General features: G+C 49.9%; 1 protein-coding gene across 1 annotated transcript in view; it reads left to right on the forward strand.

Moving 5' to 3' along the window:
• Positions 1 to 2: 2 nt before the first annotated feature.
• Positions 3 to 21,876, forward strand: part of KCNB1 (potassium channel, voltage gated Shab related subfamily B, member 1) — a gene marked incomplete at its 5' end in the record, with an annotated part of 90,477 nt that continues 68,603 nt past the window's right edge. Inside the window, one exon of the mRNA XM_005866231.2 lies at positions 3 to 446. Within this exon, the coding sequence (XP_005866293.1) occupies positions 3 to 446 (444 nt within the window). The remainder of the gene's footprint in view (positions 447 to 21,876) is intronic.

The raw sequence follows: 21,876 nt of genomic DNA on the forward strand, positions 1-21,876 counted from the left end.
CGCACGAGGTGCTCTGGCGCACCCTGGACCGCCTGCCCCGCACGCGGCTGGGCAAGCTCCGCGACTGCAACACCCACGACTCGCTGCTCGAAGTGTGCGACGACTACAGCCTCGAGGACAACGAATACTTCTTCGACCGCCACCCGGGCGCCTTCACCTCCATCCTCAACTTTTACCGCACGGGGCGGCTGCACATGATGGAGGAGATGTGTGCGCTCAGCTTCAGCCAAGAGCTTGACTACTGGGGCATCGATGAAATCTACCTGGAGTCCTGCTGCCAGGCTCGCTACCACCAGAAGAAGGAGCAGATGAACGAGGAGCTCAAACGTGAGGCCGAGACCCTACGAGAGCGGGAGGGCGAGGAGTTCGATAACACGTGCTGTGCGGAGAAGAGGAAGAAGCTCTGGGACCTGCTGGAGAAGCCCAATTCCTCGGTGGCTGCCAAGGTAAGCGTGGGATCTGGGGGCTGCTGGGCTGGGGGATTCTGCTTGTGTCCCCAGATTGATGACCACGGCTGGGGGACTCTGAAGAAGAAGGGGCTGTAGCCTAGACCTTGGAAGCGAGGCTAGCCTCTGCAGATTGTTCCTGTGTGGTACTGGTCACCCATCTTTGTTGTTGTTAATCCTCACTGGAGGATTTTTTTCCATTGATTTGTAGAGAGAGTGGAAGGGAGAGAGGGAGGGAAGGAGAGAGAGAAAGAGAGGGACCCTTCCATTGGAGGGCCGCGGCTCTATCCTCCAAGCCACATGGGGCCAGGGCACCCCCTCCTTTTATTATTCAATACTTTATATCCTGACTTTGTTGGAGAAAAGGACTTGCAGAGATTTCTAAAAGCCCACAGCAAGAGGATGGACATTGCAAACGAGAAAGAGAGCACAGAGAAGCAGTGAAGCCTTGCTGGGGAGGAGCAGGCTTGAGTTTGGTCCATTCTACAGAATGCTCCCTCGGGAAGTCCCAGACTCAGGCTGGAGGGGGTGTCACCCTGCAATTTTAATACTTATCCCTGTATTTATAACCCCACACTGCCCCCAAGGAGGGAATGAAAGCAGCTTATAGACTTGCTTGGAGGACACTGAGATACCATCAGGCCGTTTTAACATAAGTAAGAAAAATGAGGCAGAGGGACTCTGAGGGGTGGGTGTGTGCGTGCGTGACGCATGTCGTTGGCTGAGGACGCTTGTGGGCAAAAGGTCGCCACTGGTTTGCTCTTTATTTATGTGGTGAGCTTATTCCACGAATGGTTTGATGCAGCTTGTAAAGATGCTCTGGCTGTTGGAAGAGAATGTACATTTCAAAATAGGAGAGAAAAATGAGGCAGTGTGAAAAATAAAGCCGAAGAAGGAGGCAGGGATGAAATTGATGGCACTGGTGGGCCAGGCAGTCCTGTGTGCTGCCAGGTGTGAGGGACTGAGAGAGGCTTTGGGTGGGGGCCAGGCCAGGACAGGAGCAACTTCCCTGTGTCAGGCTGGGATTCAGAGCTGTCTTGGAGAGATAGGGCCTGTCTTCATGTGGCCAATGTGCTGGGTGTCAGAACAAATGACAACACAGTATGTTCAGTGCTATAATGAAGTTCATCTGGGGCCCAGGGGGAGCCCCGAAAAGAGAGGTGTTAATGCCAAAATCCAAGAAGACCAAGTCGGAAAAGATGTGTTGAGCATAGCTCACCATCTGAGACCTGAGAGCAGGGCCAAAAGGGGAGGGGGGGGGTAGGTCAATGTATTCATGGAAAGAAGGGAGGAAGTCTACATGCCAGCCATGATATATTAGCAAGGGCTCCCTTCATCCAGCCTGGCCTCTCATTATGGAATCCCCCTGGCTCAGTCAGCTCCCACTAAGGCTCACCTGCAGGGCCAAGTCTGAAGGGAGCCCTGTGGGGTACTTTGCCCAGATCTGACTGTCCAAGGAGAGACCTCTGAGAGGGGCTGCAGGAGGGTGTGGCTGGGAGGGAAGTGGAGGGAAGCGTGTAGGTTCTCCCTCTTCCCTGTCAACCCTAAAGAGGACAGAGATTCCTCGGCCTGCTTTCCTCTTCTGAGGATGTAGGCTGCCTCTGGTCATAAGCCTGCCCCAGGTTTCGTGTCCAAAAAGCCTCCTTCTTAAGACAGTCACTCACCCTTAACCGGCTTAGGATCAACAGACTTATTTTGCTATTTCCAGGCCTGACATGGGTTTCTGCCCTCCACATCCTGTTTAGGCCCAGACACGACTCTCCCTCCTCCCTGTGTCCCTAAGACATGAGAGTAAGAGGCAGGGGAGGGGAGGGCCACCCTCACAGAGAAGAAGCAGGTAAAAGGCAGTGTTTAGGTCGGCATCTGACAGCAAGACAGGGAAGCTCAGGCTTGCAGAAGACACTGTTTGGGAATAAACAGCCTCGTCTCCCCGTTGGGTTAACCTGCTCACAGGGATAGCTTTGTGACCTCGCTGTGATCCCAGGCTCAGCCGGCACACATGCCTGGCAGGTGGATGGCCAGAACTGAAATGGGAAGGCAGGCAAGCTCATTGGCTCTCAGGATAGAAATCCTGCCTGTCATTGATCAAACACCTACCGTGTAAGAAGTGTAACAACACCGTTAGTCCTTATGCCAATTCTCTATGATTATCCCACCTTTCTTAAACAGGGAGGCTCAGAGGGTTAAGTAACTGGTCTAACATCAAACAGAAGTAGTCAGAAATTCAAACTCAAGTGTGATTGTAAAGACCCGGTTCTTTCCATAATGAATAAGTGCCGTAGCCTCCTCCCCAGTCTGCCTGCTTCCACTTTTGCCCTTGCAATCCACTGCCCACACAGCAGCTAGAGTGAGCTTTTCAAAATGTAAATGGGCTCACATTATTCATCTGCTCAAAATCCTCCAGAGGTTTCCCCTCACACTCAGAATTAAATCCAAACCTTCACCACGACATACCAGACACTCCTGAATGCAGGCCCATGACCTCTCGGAGCCATTCCTTCTATTCTCCTTTAGTTCACTTGCTCCGGCCCTGCTGGACTCCTTGCTGTTCCCTAACCCAGTCAGGCTTTATTCTACCTCAGGACCTTTGCACTTGCTGTTCCTGCTGCCTGGATTGCTCTTTCTCGGATTGTCTCATGGCCAGCCACTTCTCCTCATGCCTCATTTAAGCAGGCCCTGCCCAAATGTCTCCTCAGAGAGGCTTTTCCTGAGCCCTGTTTTAAACAGCCTCCTTCCCCTCATTCTCTGTCATATCATTCAGTGTCTTTCCTGCATAGGCTTCAAGCACCATCTGAAATGGTATCTGCTTCCTTTTGTTTCTCTGTGTCTCCCACACAAGAGAGTAAACGCCATGAGTTGTGTTTACTGCCCTGCTCCCAGCACCCATCATGGTGCCTGGCACAGAGGAACTCAAATAACTAAATGCAGAATAAATGAATGAATCAAGCAATCAGTCAGTCACTGTGTCTCAGGGTTTGGGGATCTGTCATTCCTCCCTCACTGCCCACCTACAACCCAGTTCCCTGTGCTCCCCTCACTCCCATTCATCCCCCCAATTTGGATGCCTGGCTTGTCCGACAGCAAGGCCTGTGGAAACTTCTCAGAAGCCACAGAAGGAGAGGGTAAAATGGAGGAGCATGTCTGGGCAGTCCTCCTTTTTACCCTCTGAGATTCAGAAATGGCCCTACCCCAATGTTTAAGAGCAAGAACAGACAGGGGCCCTAGCTGGTTTGGCTCAGTGGATAGAGCATCAGCCTGCGGACTGAGGGGTCCCAGGTTCGATTCTGGTCAAGGGCATGTACCTTGGTTGCGAGCACATCCCCGGTTGGAGGTGTGCGGGAGGCAGCTGATGTTTCTCTTTCATCAATGTTTCTAACTCTCTATCCCTCTCGCTTCCTCTCTGTAAAAAATCAATAAAATATATTAAAAAAAAAAAAAAAAAAGAACAGACAGGGGTCCAGGCCCACTCCAGCACCCTCCCCAGTTTCTGGCCTCTGGCAAGTTCCTCAGCTCTCCAAACCCCAGCCTCCCGCCTGTAAAATGGAGATAAAAGGCCCACCTTACAGGGTCATCATGGAAGTCGTGTTTGCCACACTTTCTCACAGTACCTAGCACATAGAAGGTGGGACCTTTCTCCATGGTTGAGTGGGCTGAGCTGTGGCAAACCCTTTCCTTCTGATAGCAGTACTGGGAGGCTGAGCTGGCGCTGTTAATAATTGATGGGATGTTCTGGCAACGCGGAGACCAACCAAAGCACAGGCCTTAGCCTTCGCTGTCAGGGGAGTGAAAATCAAAATCCATTAGGCAAAAGGCAGTGTGATTGATTCTTGTTTAGAAGTGGGGTCAGCCCCAACAAAGTGACAGGGTTTCGGTGCGGGGCCACCACTGGGTTTCTGCTTTCTCGGAAAACTCCACAGGCTGCTCTCAGCAGGAGAGAGCGGGAACTCATCCGCAGTGTCTGTGTTCCCTGGAACAGTCTCAGGGATCGAGCCCTACGGTGATTCCTTCATTTCCAGAGTAGCTGCTGTTTATTGTGCCAGGCTCTGACTAGTGGAACTTTACATCCACTCGCTCGTTGAAATCCCTTCGACAACCCAGATAGTCTGACTCAGGGGTCCTCAAACTACGGCCCGCGGGCCACATGCAAATACAAATATTGTATTTGTTCCCGTTTTGTTTTTTTACTTCAAAATAAGATATGTGCAGTGTGCATAGGAATTTGTTCATAGTTTTTTTTAAAACTATAGTCCGGCCCTCCAACGGTCTGAGGGACAGTGAACTGGCCCCTTGTTTAAAAAGTTTGAGGACCCCTGGTCTGACTGCTTGGGCTGCAAGTAACAGTATAGAAAACTCGAAGTGGCTTCTAGAAGGAGGAAGATGCCTCATGTCACATAACAGCAAGTTTCAAAGGAGCTGGTTTCGGAGAAATGGCTCCATGGTGCCATCAGGATTCTAGGTTCTTTTCATCTTTCGGCTCCTCCAACTCCTGCAAGTGGCTTGGTCCTCCAGCTTGATGCCTCATATCCCAAAATGGCTACCCAGTTCCAGCCTTCAAATGTTGGCACATCATATCCAACCAATTCAGTGGGGCGTTTCATCCTGTGTGCCCCGTTTTTCCTTGAGAGATCAGCCTTTCCCAAAAGCCTCCTTAAATCCCATTGGCCAGAAGCAGGTCACATGCTCAGGCTATAGCCACAGAGAAGCCTGGGAAAGCAAGTGTCTGGCATTGTCAGAGGACAGAGAGGATGGATTTGATGAGTGGTGTTAAGACTCTTACAAAGAGGAAGTAAATGGAGGCGCTGAGAGGTGAAGTCACTTGTGGGAGCTCACACAGCTAAGTGCCCAGTAAATATTTGTTGAAGGAATAGAAATGGCAGAGCCAGAGTTTTGGACCCAGGGTGGTCTGGTTCCCAGGCCGGTGTTTCTTAATCCTGGAACCATTCACGCTCTCTGAGCTTCAGTGAGCTCATCTGCTGAACGGTGGCCCACTTCTTCGGGCTCTTTTGATGATTCAGTGAGATTCCAGATGTAAATGTAATTTGCAAATGGAAAGTACTTTATTATTGTGAATTGTTGTTATTATTATATTCAAAAGAGGAAGTGTTCTTTTTCAGAGACAGGGGTCAGTATTTCACCCACTGCAGACTTAATGAAGAATCAACTCTGTGGAGTCCAATAGATGTGGTTCATTCCTCAGCTCCATCCTGCCAGGAAATGTGACCTGGCGCAAATTCCTCTCCTCCGAGTCTCAGTTTCCTCATCTAGGAAATGGAGCCCACCATGTGGGGCCATTAGGAGATAATCTGCATAAAGATCTTAGCCCAGTGCCCAGCCCACGGTTAGCATTCAATAAATGACAATGGAGAGTACTAGTGTCACACTGAAATGCTCTATCCTAGCTACTTCCCTGTTCGGTAACATCTCCGATTGCAGTGTTATTGATTGTGGGGTCACTGCCTGCCCTGTTAGGATCCCACGCCTCTAGTGTGATGCTGCTGCTTCCTTGACCTGAACCAGGGGGACCTATGCATACTCATCAAGAAAAATGAGGGAGACCAGCTCAGATTCATGGGGTTTCCCAGCGCCATCCGTCGTCTGGCTGGGGCTCTTGCTGGCCCCGGGTCAGTCATTCTCGATACTTGTATGTATTCCTGGGAGACGATGTGCTGTGGGGACACACAGACCTGGGTTTGAATCCCAGCCCTGCCATTTCCTAGCTCTGGACTTTGGGCAGGTCACTTCCCTTCCCAGGGCTTCCATTTCCTAATCTATAAATGAAGACGATGCGAAAACCCACCTCACAGGGTTGCCCGGAGGATGAAGTATGATAGTGCATGAGAAGTGTGGAAGCCACGCTTCATAAATCCAGTATCCCGATTAGATAAAGGGAAACATGGAGGATGCTTCAAGGGCTTGCCTGGGTCACACACCAAGTTGGTAAAAGATTGGGGACCATTTCTAGACCTTTCTGACCCCACTGCTACCCTTATCAAGGCTCAGGGATCTTTCCATTCCTCCAGGATGCGAGACCTTGGCAGCTGGTCTTCGGGAGTTTTGAAAGTCTCTGATAGGCTAGAGAATGTGGAAATGCTTAGGAGAGAAAAAGTGGTGCCCAAAGGAGCAGCTTGGCCAACATTTAATTAACTGAAAGAGAACAAGCACCCATTAAGCACCAACTCCATCCCCAGCACTTCGTGTACCTCTACGCCTGATAGCATTATGAATAGGAGCCCCGATTTTAGAGCTGGATCACCCAAATTCAAAGTTTGGCCTTTACTCATAACCATGTGATTTGGGCAAACTACTGCTCCTCCCTGGGCCCCGGTTCCTTTACTCATAAAATGGGCCCAACAGCAGCGCCTGCCTCATTGAATTGCTACCGGAATTGAATGAGTTAATAATGTATGCAGAACACTTCAGATAGGGTTTGACACATAGAAAGCCCTTAATAACTGTTAGGGGGGTTTTTTGGTGGTGGTGGTGGTGTTTTCAATTGTTATTGTCTCAATCCTCCTAACAATCCTGCTGGATACATAAGCTTCTTTTCAAAAATGTATTATTCTTATAAAATGATACAGGCTCATTATAAGGTGAGGTTACGTAACTTGCTCAAAGTCACATGGGCAGTTGGGGCAAGACTGTGACAGAAGAGATGTGTTCAGTGTCCCATCGTGTCCTGTAGACTCTTACCAGTTCAGTGCCACTGCCCAACTGCCAGCTTCCAGGGCCTACACTTCTTTGCTTAGAAGCGACCTCCAGCTAGTGAGTCCAGTGAAGACAGGTAGTTAATGGCCCACGCAGACTAGCCCTCAGCTGCCGACTGATGGGAGAAGGTACATAGACACCTGCCCTCCCTCCCTCGCCCCGGATGGGGGTACCGCCCAGGTGCATAGTCTACACTGGCCCCCAGAGTTCCTCAGAATTAAGCCTCAGGTGTCCACAGTGGGTCCTGGCTTGATAATACACCTGGCTTGGCCTCTTTCCCTTCTGCGTCTCACATCTTCTCTCCCCTCCCAGTGTTTTCTGGGATCACTTCCCACATAAGCCACCTGTACGTGGATCCCTGTCTTAGTCTCATTCTGGGGGAACTAACCAAAGACCTGTGTGTCAGGGCCTCTGACCTTCACCACCTTAGGGCCCCTCTCCCTCCGAGAGTCAGAGTTGACCGGCCTTCCCTTCCTTCTCCCTCCCTGTCAGTCAGAGTCACCCAGAGCAGCAAATGGTGCTGGGAAACTTGATGTCCACGTGCAAAAGAATGAAGTTGGACCCTTACCTCACACCACATACAAAAAATTAACTCAAAATAGGTCAATGACCTAAATGTAAGGCCGAAAAATATAAAATATAAAACTCTTATTTGGATGTGTTCATTCATTCAGTAAGATTTATGGAGCACCTACTGTGTGCCAAGCCCTGGGCTGGGTGCTGGGGACATGACAGAGAATAAAACAAAGATCCCAGCCCTAATGGCACTGATATTTCCGTAGGGGAGAGAGTGAGACCACTCACAAGATAAACAAGTACAGATACTGACTGGAGCAAGGCAACTGTGAAAAAGAAATCATGAGACAGGGAAGATGAATGCTAGCTGGATATTTGATGTGATTGAGGAATTAATGCTATTTTTAGATGTGATAATGCTCACGTGATTATGTTTAAAAATATTTATCTTTTTGAGATACACACTGAAGTATTTATGGATGAAATGACAATATCAAATAAAAGTGTCCTGTTTTGTTTGGTGATAGGTGCCATGGAGAAAGGTCAGCAGGTGAGGGGTTTAACCAAGGTGGGGTGGTCAGGAAAGGAGCCCCCAAAATGTGACAATTAAGCCGAGACCTGCAGGAAGGGAGAGAGGGAGGCATGTGGACTATTGGGAGAAGAGTGTTCCTGGTAGAAAAAAAACAGCATGTGCTAAGGCCCTGGGGCGTGTCTGGGGCAGTCAAGGCACCACCAGGTGGCTAGTATGCCGAGGGCAGAGTAAACCAACAGAGGAGTTAGGGAGGTAAGATGAGAGGATGACCTTGTCTGTTCTGCTGGACTTTGGCCTTTCCATTGAGCACTGAGCCTCTGCCCTGGCCACCCTGCCTTCCGCCATCCCCTTCCAGTCCCGAGAACCAGAGCCATCTTCCTCACGTGTAATCTGTTCATGTCAATCACCCCCTTCTACCAATCCTCCCAGGATTCTCACTGCCCCCAGGATAAAGTCCAGACTCCTCAGCCTGACCCTCAAGGCCGCAGCCAACATCGCCACCTTCACCTCCTCCCATCCTCTCTCCCCGGTACGGTCTGCTCCCACCATACCCACCTCTGGCATTCCCCAAATACTCCATCCTTCCCCAGTCCTGCTCCATACCTCGGCCCAAGCTGATTCCTCTACCTTGCACCTTCTTCTTCCCCTTGTCTGCCCGCAGCCTCTCTCTTCCCACCTTTCAAGGCCCGGCTTCTCCCTCCCTCTACCACCCACACCACCTTCTGGCAGCACCGACCGCTCCCTCCTCTGTGCCCTGGAAAGCTGATGTTCCGACCTTCTTTGCACAAAACACTGTGAAGGCTAGCGTAGGGCTTGTTCCGTGGATGCCAGGACTGACCCTCAGAGAGACAAGAGAGCTTCGGAGAGCAGGCTCTGAAACCTGACTGCACGGGTTCAAATGTCAGCTCAGTACTTCTGAGCTGTGTGCCCTAACGTGAATGACTTAACTTCTCTGATCAACTTCCTGATCCATGATTTCGGGGACACTCAACAACCAGTTTTATCTGAAGCACTCAGAATAGTGCCTGCCATTCAGCAAATGTTCACTGCGAGTGAACAGTGTTGTTGTTGCTGTTGTAGTTAAGTGGTAGTAAGCATTTGTTGAGTGAGTAAACGGGAAAATGTGCATGATCTTATGACGACTGATCAGAGGGGTCTCCCTTACAAGGCAAGAGTCTCCCCAGGGTGCCCCTCCTTTCCCTCCTACCTTCCTTGTCTCTATCTGCCCACTGCTATCTCCACACTTCCTAGGCCAGGAAGAGGTGACCTCCTGCCTTCCATTCACAGCAAGGAGACAGGATTAAATCAGGCTCCTGAGGTGCCCCCTCCCACCCTTGAGGTGCTCCCTCCATTTTACTCGGCAGCAAGGCAAGGCTGTTCTCCACCATAACTGCCCACCATGGCCTGGCAGGCGGACACTGCCTTTGAGAGAATAATGTTACATTGGCCAATTCCACACCATCACTCACATCCGCCAGGTAATGGACCTGGAATCAAACGGATTCTAAAAATAAGCTACCACATTTCCCTAATTGCTACCTAGGGCCCTTCCCGGAGTCTCTCCAAGGCCTCTATGACCCTTGAGGCCCTGGACCTTGGCCAGCACTGCCTTTTAGAGGCCTTGCAGACCCAATTGTACTAAAGCCGCAGCCCATGATTGCCCTGTCGGGGCATATGAGAAGCAGAAAGAAAGGCAGAGATAAGAGGATAACGTTGAACCAGCCTTCCATTTGCTTATCATGTCTGGAGTTCCCACTGTCTCTTTGAATGGATCAATTTTCTTTTATCTCCTATGCCTTGGGTAAGTTTACACATCCTTTATTTGTTCCTTGAAATACTGACTGCAATTTGATTCAGTCACTCCCTCTCCTATTCCTGGGACAATCCTTTTGCTTTCAAAGTTAGCTTCCTTTCTAGGCTTCTCCGACCCGTATAACTTTATGTGGGTCTGTGTGCACGCCATCTGTTCTTTGTATGATAAACATTTATTTCTATGCTAGAGGCCCAGTGCACGAAATTCATGCACGGGTATGGTCGCTAGGCCTGGCCAGCGATCAGGGCCAATCTGCAGAGTGACCAGCGGGGCAATCGGGGGCGGAGGAGGCCCCCGCTGGCACCCGCCTTGGCTGGCCTGGCACTGCCTGCTCACCGACCCCACCACCACCACTGCCACCAGTGGGGGCCTGCGGGCTGAGGGCAGCTCTTGCATTGAGTGTCTGCCCCCCTGGTGGTCAGTGGGCATCAGACCGACCGGTCATTTGCCCGGTTGTTCTGCCGTTCGGTCGATTTGCATGTTAGGGTTTTTATATAGGATACCAGGATCTGTGCTGGGTGCTTGAGAATCGCTTGTGTATCTATTAGTTAGGATTCTTAGTTGCAGGTGACAAAAATGAAGCTCAAATGGACTTAAGCAAAATAAATACAATGGATAAGTCCTTGCTTAGGTAAGAGTTTAGGTAGGGCTGAATCCAGGCGCTTAAATAGGTCATCAAGACTTGGTTTCCAGTATCTCTAAGTTCTCTTCTTCTCTGTGGTGGCTTCTCAGCAAGGCAACATGGCTGGAAAGATAGTCTTCAGACTTCCATCCTGGGCAGAAAAAAAGCCAGTCTCTTTCCCAATAGTTTTAACAAAATCCCTGGGCTCATTTTCATTGGCCCATCCCTGAGCCAATCACTTAGCCAGATAGGGATCACATGCCAATAGCTGGAACTGGGATGAAACTGAGAATGGGAACGAGGTGCTTCCCCAAAGAAAAAGTGAAGTACTGTTCCCAAGGGAGGGGAGAATAAATGTAAGGTGGCAAAATATAATCCACAGCCATTATGTAGCGGATAGCCTACTGGAGGGAGTTAGACCTTAAACAAGTAAAAAAAATTAAATGAAAGAATAACCACACAGTGTAATTTGTATGCTTGAAGGAAGGAAGCAAGGTGTTTTGATGGCAAATAACAGGGCATAGTCAAAGAGCGCCTCTCAGTGTAGGTGGCCCTTTCTGAGAACCTGAACTTGATTTTTCTCCTTCCTGAGCTGCAGAAATTATCTTTCTTCTACAGATTCTCTGTTTCCACCTCTCCTGCACCATTAAGCACGCTCCCTCTTGTATTTGACTTTCTTCCCAACTTTTCTTTTTATCTCCCCAACTAAAGCAGGATGTTCTCAAAGTCTAGGACTGTATCTTATTTATTCCTGTGCTCTAAAGCAGGGTGGGTGGGCTGACTGGTTTATAGATCAAGTTTTATTGTTACATCTGCCACATTCATTTACCTATTTGCTAAGGATGTTTTTGGTAACAACAGCATTTACAGGAATAGTTTGCAGACCTGCATTCCAAAGTCGCCGGGGGCCTGATGCAGAGGAGGGGCTCTGTCAGAGGGATTAGAGGACTGAGGGAGGAAGGGAAGGCTAGCTGTGTGACCCTGTGCAAATCACTTAACCTCTCTGGGCCTCTGGCTCCATATCTTGCCATGCCGGCTGCCCCTTCTCATCCCTCAGGTCTCAGCTCATTTGTTACCTCTTCAGAAGGGCCTTCCCTGACATTGAATAATCAGTTTGGACCTGGTGGTGTTCACGCTCTTTCTGTGATACACTATCTCTGGTTTATTTCGAGATTAGGCCCCCTTGGGGCAGGCATCCTTCCCTTTCTCTTCACCAGTGCTTTCCCTTCTCTCATATGCCATCGTCCTGATATAAGTGGAAAGAACTCTGGTTTGGAACTCTGGAGACCAGGGTTTATAATCCCAACACCGCCACATAGGAGCTAGAAGACAGACCCCTCATCTCTCTGGGCCTCAGTTTCCTCAGCTGAAAAATGAGCATGGTAACTTTGCCAAGCAAGAAAGACAAGGACACTCACCTGAGCCAGAGTGGCCAGCATTGTGTGGCCAAGCACAGATGTTTGTTAGTCTTCCTTCTCCCTTCCTTTTCTCAAGAGGGAGAGAGGAAAGAGCATGTATCCCAAACCTCACCTTAATCCAGCCTCTGATGACACCTTGCTCACTCATTCTTCATGCAATGTCTGTGCCAAGGAGTGACTGGAGGGTGGGGGGCTTAGACACTCCCCAAGTTTCTGCCCAGTCTCCATCACACCCCCATAAAGCTCTGTGCAAATGCAACCCAAGCCAAATCCCCTAGTCCCTTCTCCCTCCCTCCAGGCTTCTGCGTCCACGCTCCCAGCCCTTGTATAAAAATGTACACCCTTACTGGCCTTATGACCGGAGAACAGGCCAATCCATAGAGGTGGTCTTCGGACAGATTGAGTAGTCCATGGTGTGTGTGTATTGTGTGTGTTGTGTATGTTGGGGGGGGGTAATGTGTTGTGTGTGTATGGTATGTGTGTGGTGTGTGTTATTTGTGTGTATGTATGTGGTATATGTTACACTGGATTCGTGCATGGGTGGGGTCCCTCTGGGTGGCCTGCGGGGATCAGGCCAAAACCTGCAGTCCAACACCGCCTGCAGCTCCTACCTGCCGCTCTCACTCATCTCCGCCCCACTGCACCTGCCATGGGCTCACACTCAACCAGTCCCAATCGGGAGAGGCTTGCACGCTGCCGCAGCAGTGCTCACCAGCTGTGAGCCCTGGTGCCCTCCTGAGGGGAGTGGCCTGCGGGATCGGGCCGAAACCGGCTCTCCGACATCCCCCGAGGAGTGTCAGATTGGATTTCGAGAGGGCGCAGGCCAGGCCGAGGGACCCCATCGGTGCATGATCTGGTTGGGGAGGGACTGCAGGAGGGCTCCAGGGCGTGTCCTGCCCATCTCGCTCAGTCCTGATGGGCCAGACCCCAGCAGCAAGCTAACCTACCTGGTGGTCAGAGCATCTACCCCCTGGTGGTCAGTGCACGTCATAGCGAGCAGTTGAGCAGCCTTAGCATATCATTAGCAATTAGCATATAGGCAGTCCTTGGCTTACGTCGGACTTGTTTTGTGGTTAAGTCGCCATCTCCCATTTGTTTATGTTTTATGTTTTTTATTATTTATTTACCACAAGTAAAGGTAAGGAATTGTTATCTTTCTTTTAAATTTTTTTTACTGTTTCACTTCATTACATACTGCTGTGTATGTGCTCCAGGTGAGTAACGTAGATGCTTATGTAGGTGGGTTCTGACTTACAGCGAAATCGCGTTTCGACACGCCATAGGAACGGATCTCCGATGTAACCCGAGGACCTACTGTATTATGCTTTGACTGGTTGAACAGTCAGTCGACCAGTCACCGGATGACCAGACACTTAGCATATTAGGCTTTTATTATATAGGATGTGTGTTGTGTGTGGTATGTGTGTCATGTCATGTGTATGTGTGGTGTGTATGGTGTATGTGGTATGTGTCGTGTGTGTCATATGCGTGTGGTATGTGTCAGGGGGTATGTGGTATGTGTGGTATATGTGGTGTGTGTGTACGTGGGTGTGGTGTGTGTGCTTCGTGCCCCTAGTACTGAGTGATCCACTGCAGGCCCAGCTATAGAAGTTGTGGGGTGCAGTGCAAAATGAAAATGCAGCCCCTTGTTAAAAAATTTGTGGAGACAGCCGAGTATTAAGTCAGGTGGGGCCCTTCTGAGCACAGGGCCCTGCAGTGACTATGCAGGTTGCACCCCATGAAGCCGGCCATCCCCTCTGGGAAGAGCAACTTAGAAGGCCTAGGTGGGAGCAGAAGGCTCCTCGGTCCTGGAGAACCTGTGAAGGGAAAAGTGCCTCCTCAAGCTCCTGCCTAGGGACGCGGAGGCCAGAGCAGGGACCTCACACTCAGATGGCCCCAGGGGCCAGGTAGTGGTGTGAACAAGTGAAGGGTTGGACAGGAGAACTGCGGGAGGGCGAGTTCCATGAGGCCAGTTAACACTCAGCCTTAGTGTCGGGAGGCAGCAGAAAGTGGTGGGGACTGTGGTGAACAGGGCCATATGCACCCATTTAAAGAGGCAGCTGCTGTTCAGCTCTAGGCTGGGTTCTGTTCTGAGTTCCGCCAGAAATTTTAATTTTCAGATGAGATATCCAAACATCAGTGTTGGCAAATAATTTTTTAAAATGAAAGCGTTTGAGCCCTGGCCAGTGTGCTCAATGATTAGAGCGTCAGCCCAAGCACCGAAGGGTCACAGGTTCGATTCCCAGTCAGGGGCACATACCTGGGTTACAGGGTTGATCCCAGTCCTGGTCGGGGCACATGCGGGAGGCAACCAATCGCTGCGTCTCTGTCACATCAATGTTCCTCTCTCTACTCTCTCTCCCCACCTCCTTCCCTCCCTTCCACTCTCTCTAAAAATCAATGGAGAAAAATACATCCTCAGGTGAGGATTAACAACAAAAACCAAAAAAATTAAAGCATTTGAGTGGGCCAAAAGCAACATATCTGGGGACCACATTCAGCCCATGGAGCTCCCCTTTTTGACCCCTGAAAGCATAGAAGCTTCGAATGGCTAGCAATGAGAGGAGGTTCATTTCTTGCCTCTGAGGCCCTCCTATCTGGAAGGGGGAGATGAAGAGAGTAGAGCTTGGTCCCACTCTCTCCTTACTCCTGGCGTCAAGCACAGCACAGGGTGGCAAGTGTTTGTTGAGTGAATGACTGTCACACCCAGCTGGGACCTGGCTTCAAAACCCAAGGCAGCTCACTCCTGGTGGATGCCAACACAAGTCAGGGAAATTCATGGCAAATCCTTAACTTATCTGCTAACAGGGCCCATCGTGCCCCTGCCCAGCCTCAACCCGAGCAGGAAGAAAAAGCCGCTGTCATGGTTAGAAAAAGCACTGGATATTGAGTCAGCAAAATGGACTGGCTCTGAGCCTCTGGTTCCTCATCTGCACGATGGGAATAATAAACCCCCAGGGCTTGTCCAGAGGAATGAATAACATAAAAGTATGCAAAGTGCCTGACGTGCAACAAACGTAAGCAGGTATTATTTTTATTGTTATTTTGATCCTCCTCCTCATTATCATCTGAGCATCTGGCTTATTTCTAGGGGCTGTGGGCCTGTGGTAGAGTTTATTGTGTAGAATTGAACTTTATGTCCCTGTGATGTCAGCTCCACAAATTCAGGCTGGAGAGCTGGGGCATTGAGAAAGTCTAGAAATTAGGGTGCCCAGGATTGGAATTCTGGTGTTCAGGTTTGGAATTCTGCCACTCAAGATCACTGCTCTGCTATTCATTGTTGGAGCACCACCATCCAAGGTCACAACTCAAGGTCTGGGGTTCAAGGTCAGAAGCCTGCCATCTACTGTCAGAATCCTCAAATCCGTAATTGGACCCAAGGAGTGTGTGTCCAGAGCTTTGCTGCTCGTGACCGAAACTCTAGCGGGCAAGGTCGGAATGCTGATGTTCCAGGTTGGAACTCATGTTCAGAGTCGGAATTCTGAGGTTCAAGGTCAGGACACTTCAGTGGTGCTCGCGCTCGGAATCCTGGCAGGCACCTTTGGAACACGGATGTTTGGAGACAGAACTCTGGTTCCCAAATGGTTATGTTGTGGGTCTTGTCCCTTATGTATCATTAACGCCTCATCATCCACAACTCCTGGCAGCAGTTTCTGAAGAAATGAACCAAGGAAGGTCCCCAGACCTCTGTTTGGCCAGCGGGGTTCTTTTACTGATACCTCTTTCCCTTATTGTTTCTGACACCCATCCACTCGGGAGGTGCCCGTAGAGGTGACATGATCCTCAGGAAGGCAGCTGAAAGATGGCTCCTTTCCGTACCCCTGCCAAAGACCCTTGAACCTGTTGTCAACTTTGTTTAAATCCGTTTTCTTTTTTTATGGCTAGCCTGGAGCAGGCCCAGGGAAGCAGCCCTGCCAAGCCTTGGGGGGCACCTCGATAATCTCACCACCCTCTTCTCCAGAAAAAGGCAAACGGTGTTAGGCAAGGGTCAGAACGGAGTGCCAAGGGCTTGTGGCTACCCAACCCAGGAGATGTGTGGCTGGCAGCGACAGGTGGGGAAGTGGGACAGTTCGCTGGTCATTGCGGTCACAACAAAAGCATGGCTGGTGCCAACTGGGGAGCTTCATTGATCACAGGGTAGAGAAGTGCTAAAAATCATCTCTAAACTCTACTCACAGTGGTGCAAGTAATGGGCCCTCAGTGAAAGGCGGGTGGCAGGGACAATGTGCTGGGTCACATCCCCTAGTAAATGGCTATAGCACCTGCTTCCCCCAACCTTCGTTTGCCTTCCTTTATTTTCTTCCATAGCCCTTTTCTTTCTCTTTTATTTTTATTTTTATTGATGGATTGGTTTTAGAGAGAGAGGAAGGAAGAGAGAGAAACATTGATTTGCTGTTCTACTTATTTATGCATTCATTGGTTGACTCTTGTATGTGCCCTGACCAGGGATTGAACCCCCAACCTGGAAATCTTGGCTACCCAGCCAGGGCTCGTAGTCTTTTTCACCACCATGTATATTATACGTTTATCTGGCTCTTGTCTGACTTATCCCACTACATTACAAGTCCCATCAGGTTTTACTTCTATCTTCCCAGTGCTAAAACTGTGCCTAGAAACATTGATTTGCTGTTCTACTTACTTATGCACTCATTGGTTGACTCTTGTATGTGCCCTGACCAGGGATTGAACCCCCAACCTGGAAATCTTGGCTTATTAGGATGACGCTCTAACCGACTGAGCTACCCAGCCAGGGCTCTTAGTCCTTTTCACCACCTTGTATATTATATGTTTATCTGGCTCTTGTCTGACTTATCCCACTACCTTACAAGTCCCATCAGGTTTTACTTCTATCTTCCCAGTGCTAAAACTGTGCCTAGCATATAGTAGTTACCAAATAAAAATGTGTTGAATAAATGAATGAATGAATGAATGTTGCTCTTTATATATGGTGAAATCACTCCATGCGGAGCCCACCTCCGATCTCATCCACGATATCTATACAGTTTTTGGATGGGGGTGAGGGGAAGCAGCTGTGGGGAGGGGCATTAATCCTCCCAGGGCTCCTAATTGCTGTCAGGATAACTTCCAAAATCCTTATCTGAATGTTGCTCTTTAGATATGGTGAAATCACTCCATGCGAAGCCCACCTCCGATCTCATCCACGATGCCTATACAGTTTTTGGATGGGGGTGAGGGGAAGCAGCAGTGGGGAGGGGCATTAATCCTCCCAGGGCTTCTAATTGCTGTCAGGATAACTTCCAAAATCCTTATCTGGCCGCTAAGGGCCTGTAAGAACTACCACCCATCTTCGTAGTACACGCACATCATATGGTTCCTGTCTCCTTTCTCAGCTCCCCAGGATACCATTCTGGGCCTCGTCTCAGGGCCTTTGCACATGCTATGTTGACTAGCACAATCTTGCATCCCTTTCCTGGCCCCCTTTGCCTCTTAACTCATCTTTTAGGCCTCTGCTTAAATACCCTTCCCTTGAGTTCCCAAACTTGATGTCATTCCCCTTATGATGGGCCTTTTGTCACTGCTTTTGGATCCCAAAATTCATTACTTTGGGGGTAATCTTCCCTGAACTGGAGGCTCGTTATGAGGGAGGTGGTCAAAGCCCCTTCCTTTTCACTCAGAAAAATGCAGAACCTGGCCTCCCACCCAGATACGAAACATTCTCACTTAAGGGAGGAAGAGTTTGGGTCCCCCAGGGAGATTTCTTAGCCACCCTCCAAAGCTTGTCCCATGCTAGAGGGGTCCTCTATCCCCTCAGTCACTGCTCACCCTCGAATTGTCCAGGCTGAGCCTGGGGCCTCCTTGAGGACTCAGAGCTTAGAGGGCACAACCCAGCCTATTTCTCTGATGACACCCACACAGCTAACACTCGTACATCACTCTACAGGTGTTATTAACTCATTTAGCCCTCACATCGCCCTGTGACAGTGGTTCTCCACCTTGGCTGCACATTAGGATCACCTGGGAATCTTTTTAAAATCCTGATTTCTGGGCCTCATCCTCCGGAAATTCTGTTTCTTTGTTATGGGGTGGGGCCACAACATTAGTAACAAAGAAACAGAATTTCCGGAGGATGAGGCCCTTTGTTATGGGGGGCCACAACATTAGTAACAAAGAAACAGAATTTCCGGAGGATGAGGCCCAGAAGTCAGGATTTTAAAAAGATTCCCAGGTGATTCTAATGTGCAGCCAAGGTTGAGAACCACTGGCCTATGAGGAAGGTACTGTTATAATCCCCATTTTACAGGTGAGAAAACTGAGCCCCAGAGAGGTCGAGTAACACATGCAAGGATACAGCTAAGAGGTGGGAGGTGGTGTTTGAAGCCAGGCTGTTACCTCCTGAGCTCAGGCCCGAACCAGCACACCTCTCTTCTCTCCTCTCTATACCATTCCCCTCACTTGCTTCTTCCTTATATTCTTAGACTCTTGCCTTCCTCCTTTTGCTCTTCTCCCTCTTCCCCTTAACTAACTCAAACTCCAAGTTTTAAACAATCCCAATTGTGTGAATGTTTTGTGATAGCTCTCAGATTTCCCCAATTCTCTGGTGAATGGATTGGAGGAAGAGGGTAAACCTCCTCCCAGTAGCCTGCAAGGCTCCATGAGGCCAGGCCTCCCACCTCTCTGACTTCATCTCCTACCACGACCCTCTGGCTTTCTGAGTGCAGCCACACTCATGTCATACTTACTAAAGTCCTTCCTGCCTCAGGCGTTTGCACATGCTGTTCCCTGTGCCTGGAATGCTTTTCCTCTCTTCTTCACCCAGTATTGTCTACTCATCCTGAAGCTCCCACAGGGAATGTCACCTCCTCTGGGAAGCTTTCTCTGATTTCTGAATGGATCAGATCCCCAGTTATGGTTTTCAAAGTTCTATGTGCCCATCGTGGATGGCCCTTGTTTCCATTATAATGTCACATCCATCTAAGTGACTATCTGATTACTGCCTGCCTTTCCCCACCCAAGTGGACTGTGAGCTCCCAGATGGCAGGCCTCGTCTGCTGTGTCCTGTGCCTACCTCTGTGAAAGCACTCCACAAAATCGTGTTGAATGGATGGATGGATGAATGAATTCAGAGGCTAGTCACAGTTGGCAGAAAGCTAACATCACACTTTTTTTCAGTGGGGAGTGGATTAGATAGTCTGGAACGTCTAGCTGAAACTCGAACCAGAAGGTTCTTAACATCCCAGTCTGAAAGGAACGAGGACACCACATTTTTTTTTACAGCCAAGTATCTTTCTTCTCCGCTGCTCACAGTGTGCTGGATGATGACTATAGTGCCTTCTATCAGATGTTTAAAGATACCTACTTGGTTTTTATTTTATAGGACGCTATTGAATTTTCCTTAAGCAAACACCATATGAAGACTCTAAACTAGGAAACAGAAATTCTGAGGGAGCTTCTAAAACGAAGGATCCCAGAGAATTTACCAGATTTACTTAGAAGTTGCACTACCTTTGGGGGCAGGTGGACATGGTTAAATCCCAGCTCCACCTCTAGGGTCTGTTTTCTCAGACAGGCCACATCCCCTCTCTGAGCTGACATTGTCTCCAGACTCAATCCTGGCTGTTCCAGCCAAGCTCTCGTTCCTGGCTGATCTAGCCAGGCTCTCATTCCTGGCTGTCCCAGCAAAAGTCCCAGGATTGGCTCTGATTGGACACACTTGGGTCAAGTGCTCATCTCTGAACCAATCTCTGTTGGCAGAGGAGGACACAAGTGTGGGGACCAGCTTGGGTCATAGATCGCCACGGAACCCAAGGAAAATACCTAAAATAGGGATTTGGTTAATATTCTTCTTTAAATTAATTCATTTATTTTACTTAAATCAAGGTGTTTTAAGAGGAAATTTGACCTCATGAGGGATTGGAATCATATTATGAAATTCTAGCCAGATGCTGGAGCCTGACACCTGCTCTCGGTCAGTTAAAAGAGGAGATGTATGTTTTTTTGGAGAAGTGTTAAAATCCCGTTAGCTTCAGCCTGGGACTTTCCCCTTTAGGGATCCTGAAGGTTGGAAGGAAAATTGGAAAGGCTGGCACCTTCTCAGTCTGAATCCATGTGACTTGACGTCTTGTCCCTGTACAGCGAAACCAATCTTGGCTACACAAGAGAATCATCTGAGAATCTTTAAAAGTTTTAATGCCAGGCCACCTCCCAGACCAATTAAATCAGAATCTCTAGGCGTGGGACACTGGGGTTGGTATTTTTCGAAGCTCCCAGGGTGATTCCACTGTGCAGTGAGGGTGAGAAATTCAGATTTCAATGCATCTAGTACCAGTGGCGTGTGTCCCACATTGGCACACACAGGGGTTCGGCAAGGCCACTGGGCGGCAGGAAGGGGCTCACGGGGCGGCTGGCCAGGGTGTCTCCATTTCTTAAAAATTAACCGAGCAGGAGTCCGGGGAGGGTCATTTAACACTCTCCAATGGGAAGGAAACATGCATCCATCTCCCATCCAGAGGGATTCGATTCCAGGGATGAAATTCAACTCTCACCCTGATCCTCCTGCAACTCTCTGGGGTCCGACTGCTTGTTACTTGAACTGACTGTTACCTCCCCATCCACCTGTCAATGTCCCAGACCCAGCTCCGCTGCGTACCAGCTGTGTGGCCTCACACAAGTCCCTCAGCTTCATCCGTCAGCTCCTCTGGTCGTCAGGTTCCTTGTCTGCATAACGGGAGCACATTGCTGGGCTGTGTCATCTTTGAGGCCACTTCCCCCCTGGGGGACCTGCAGGTCCTCATCAGGGAGCAGCCACAGGCTCCTTAACTCCACACCCAAGCCCTGGGTCAGGGGCTCTCAAACCCCAGGAGGCCTGCCCGTCAGACCACAGAATCAACGTCTCTAGAGGCAGCCCAGGACCAGCCCAGGGACCTCAGGTGATTCTGATTCAGGCGGGCCTCGAAGTACAGTTCCAAAGCAGAGCACCTATGCCCTGGTGTCCGTCACTAAAGCCTCTTATCCAGAGACCCAGCCTCCTTACAGGTGAGGAAACCGAGGCTCAGAAAGGCGAGTCCTTTGCCCAAAGCTCTGCTGCGAGCACATGGCTGCTCTGGGATTCGACCGCAGAACCTGCTTAACTCCAAAGCTGCTGTTCTTCTGCCTCTCACTGTCCATCTTTAAGTGGCAGCTCCCACCCCCTGCACTTTCTCCTTCCCCTGCTTTGTTTTTTCCCATAACAATTGTTATCTTCCTCCCACCCCACACCTGGCACCCTTGAAGGTACGCTCCATGTGGAGGGGCTTCTGTCTTGTTTACTAAGGGACCCCAGCACCTGAACTAGTGCCGGGCACACTAATGAACATTCATCCATGAAGCAAGTCCCTGCACCTCTCTCAGCCTCAGTTCCCCCACCTGTGGAATTTAGTCCTTGACTCACCCACCTCAACATGCTGAGCTAGTAGGTGTTTTGCTCACTGTAGAGTTCTGGGCCCAGGTGAGGGGCCTTTAGCTTCCCGTGGGTAGAAGTGAGGTGTGGCCCTGCTCGGGGCTGGAAGGTCTGGTGCTTTTCAAAGCTGGGGTGGGGGCTGCAGGCCAGGCCTTCCCCTTCCCCAGGACCCTCTGCCCCACCACCTTCCCCCGAGATCAGATCTCGCCATCCTCCATGGCCTGTCCCGGGGCTTCCCCCGAGGCCTGGCCAGGCCGCTTTGTCTTTCTTCACCTTGTAACTTCATCGACCCAGCGTGATCCTCCAGCCAGGCCCCCTCCTGTCTGTCCTCGGCGAGTCCTCCCCAGCGGGCATGACAGCTCGCAGAGGCTGAGCTCCAGTTCTGACACGCTACCCTCGGTGTCTCCCCGGCTCCAGAATTCTGCAA

Source organism: Myotis brandtii, unplaced genomic scaffold (genome assembly GCF_000412655.1).
Source record: "Myotis brandtii unplaced genomic scaffold, ASM41265v1 scaffold225, whole genome shotgun sequence".
NCBI classification, from domain to species: domain Eukaryota; kingdom Metazoa; phylum Chordata; class Mammalia; order Chiroptera; family Vespertilionidae; genus Myotis; species Myotis brandtii.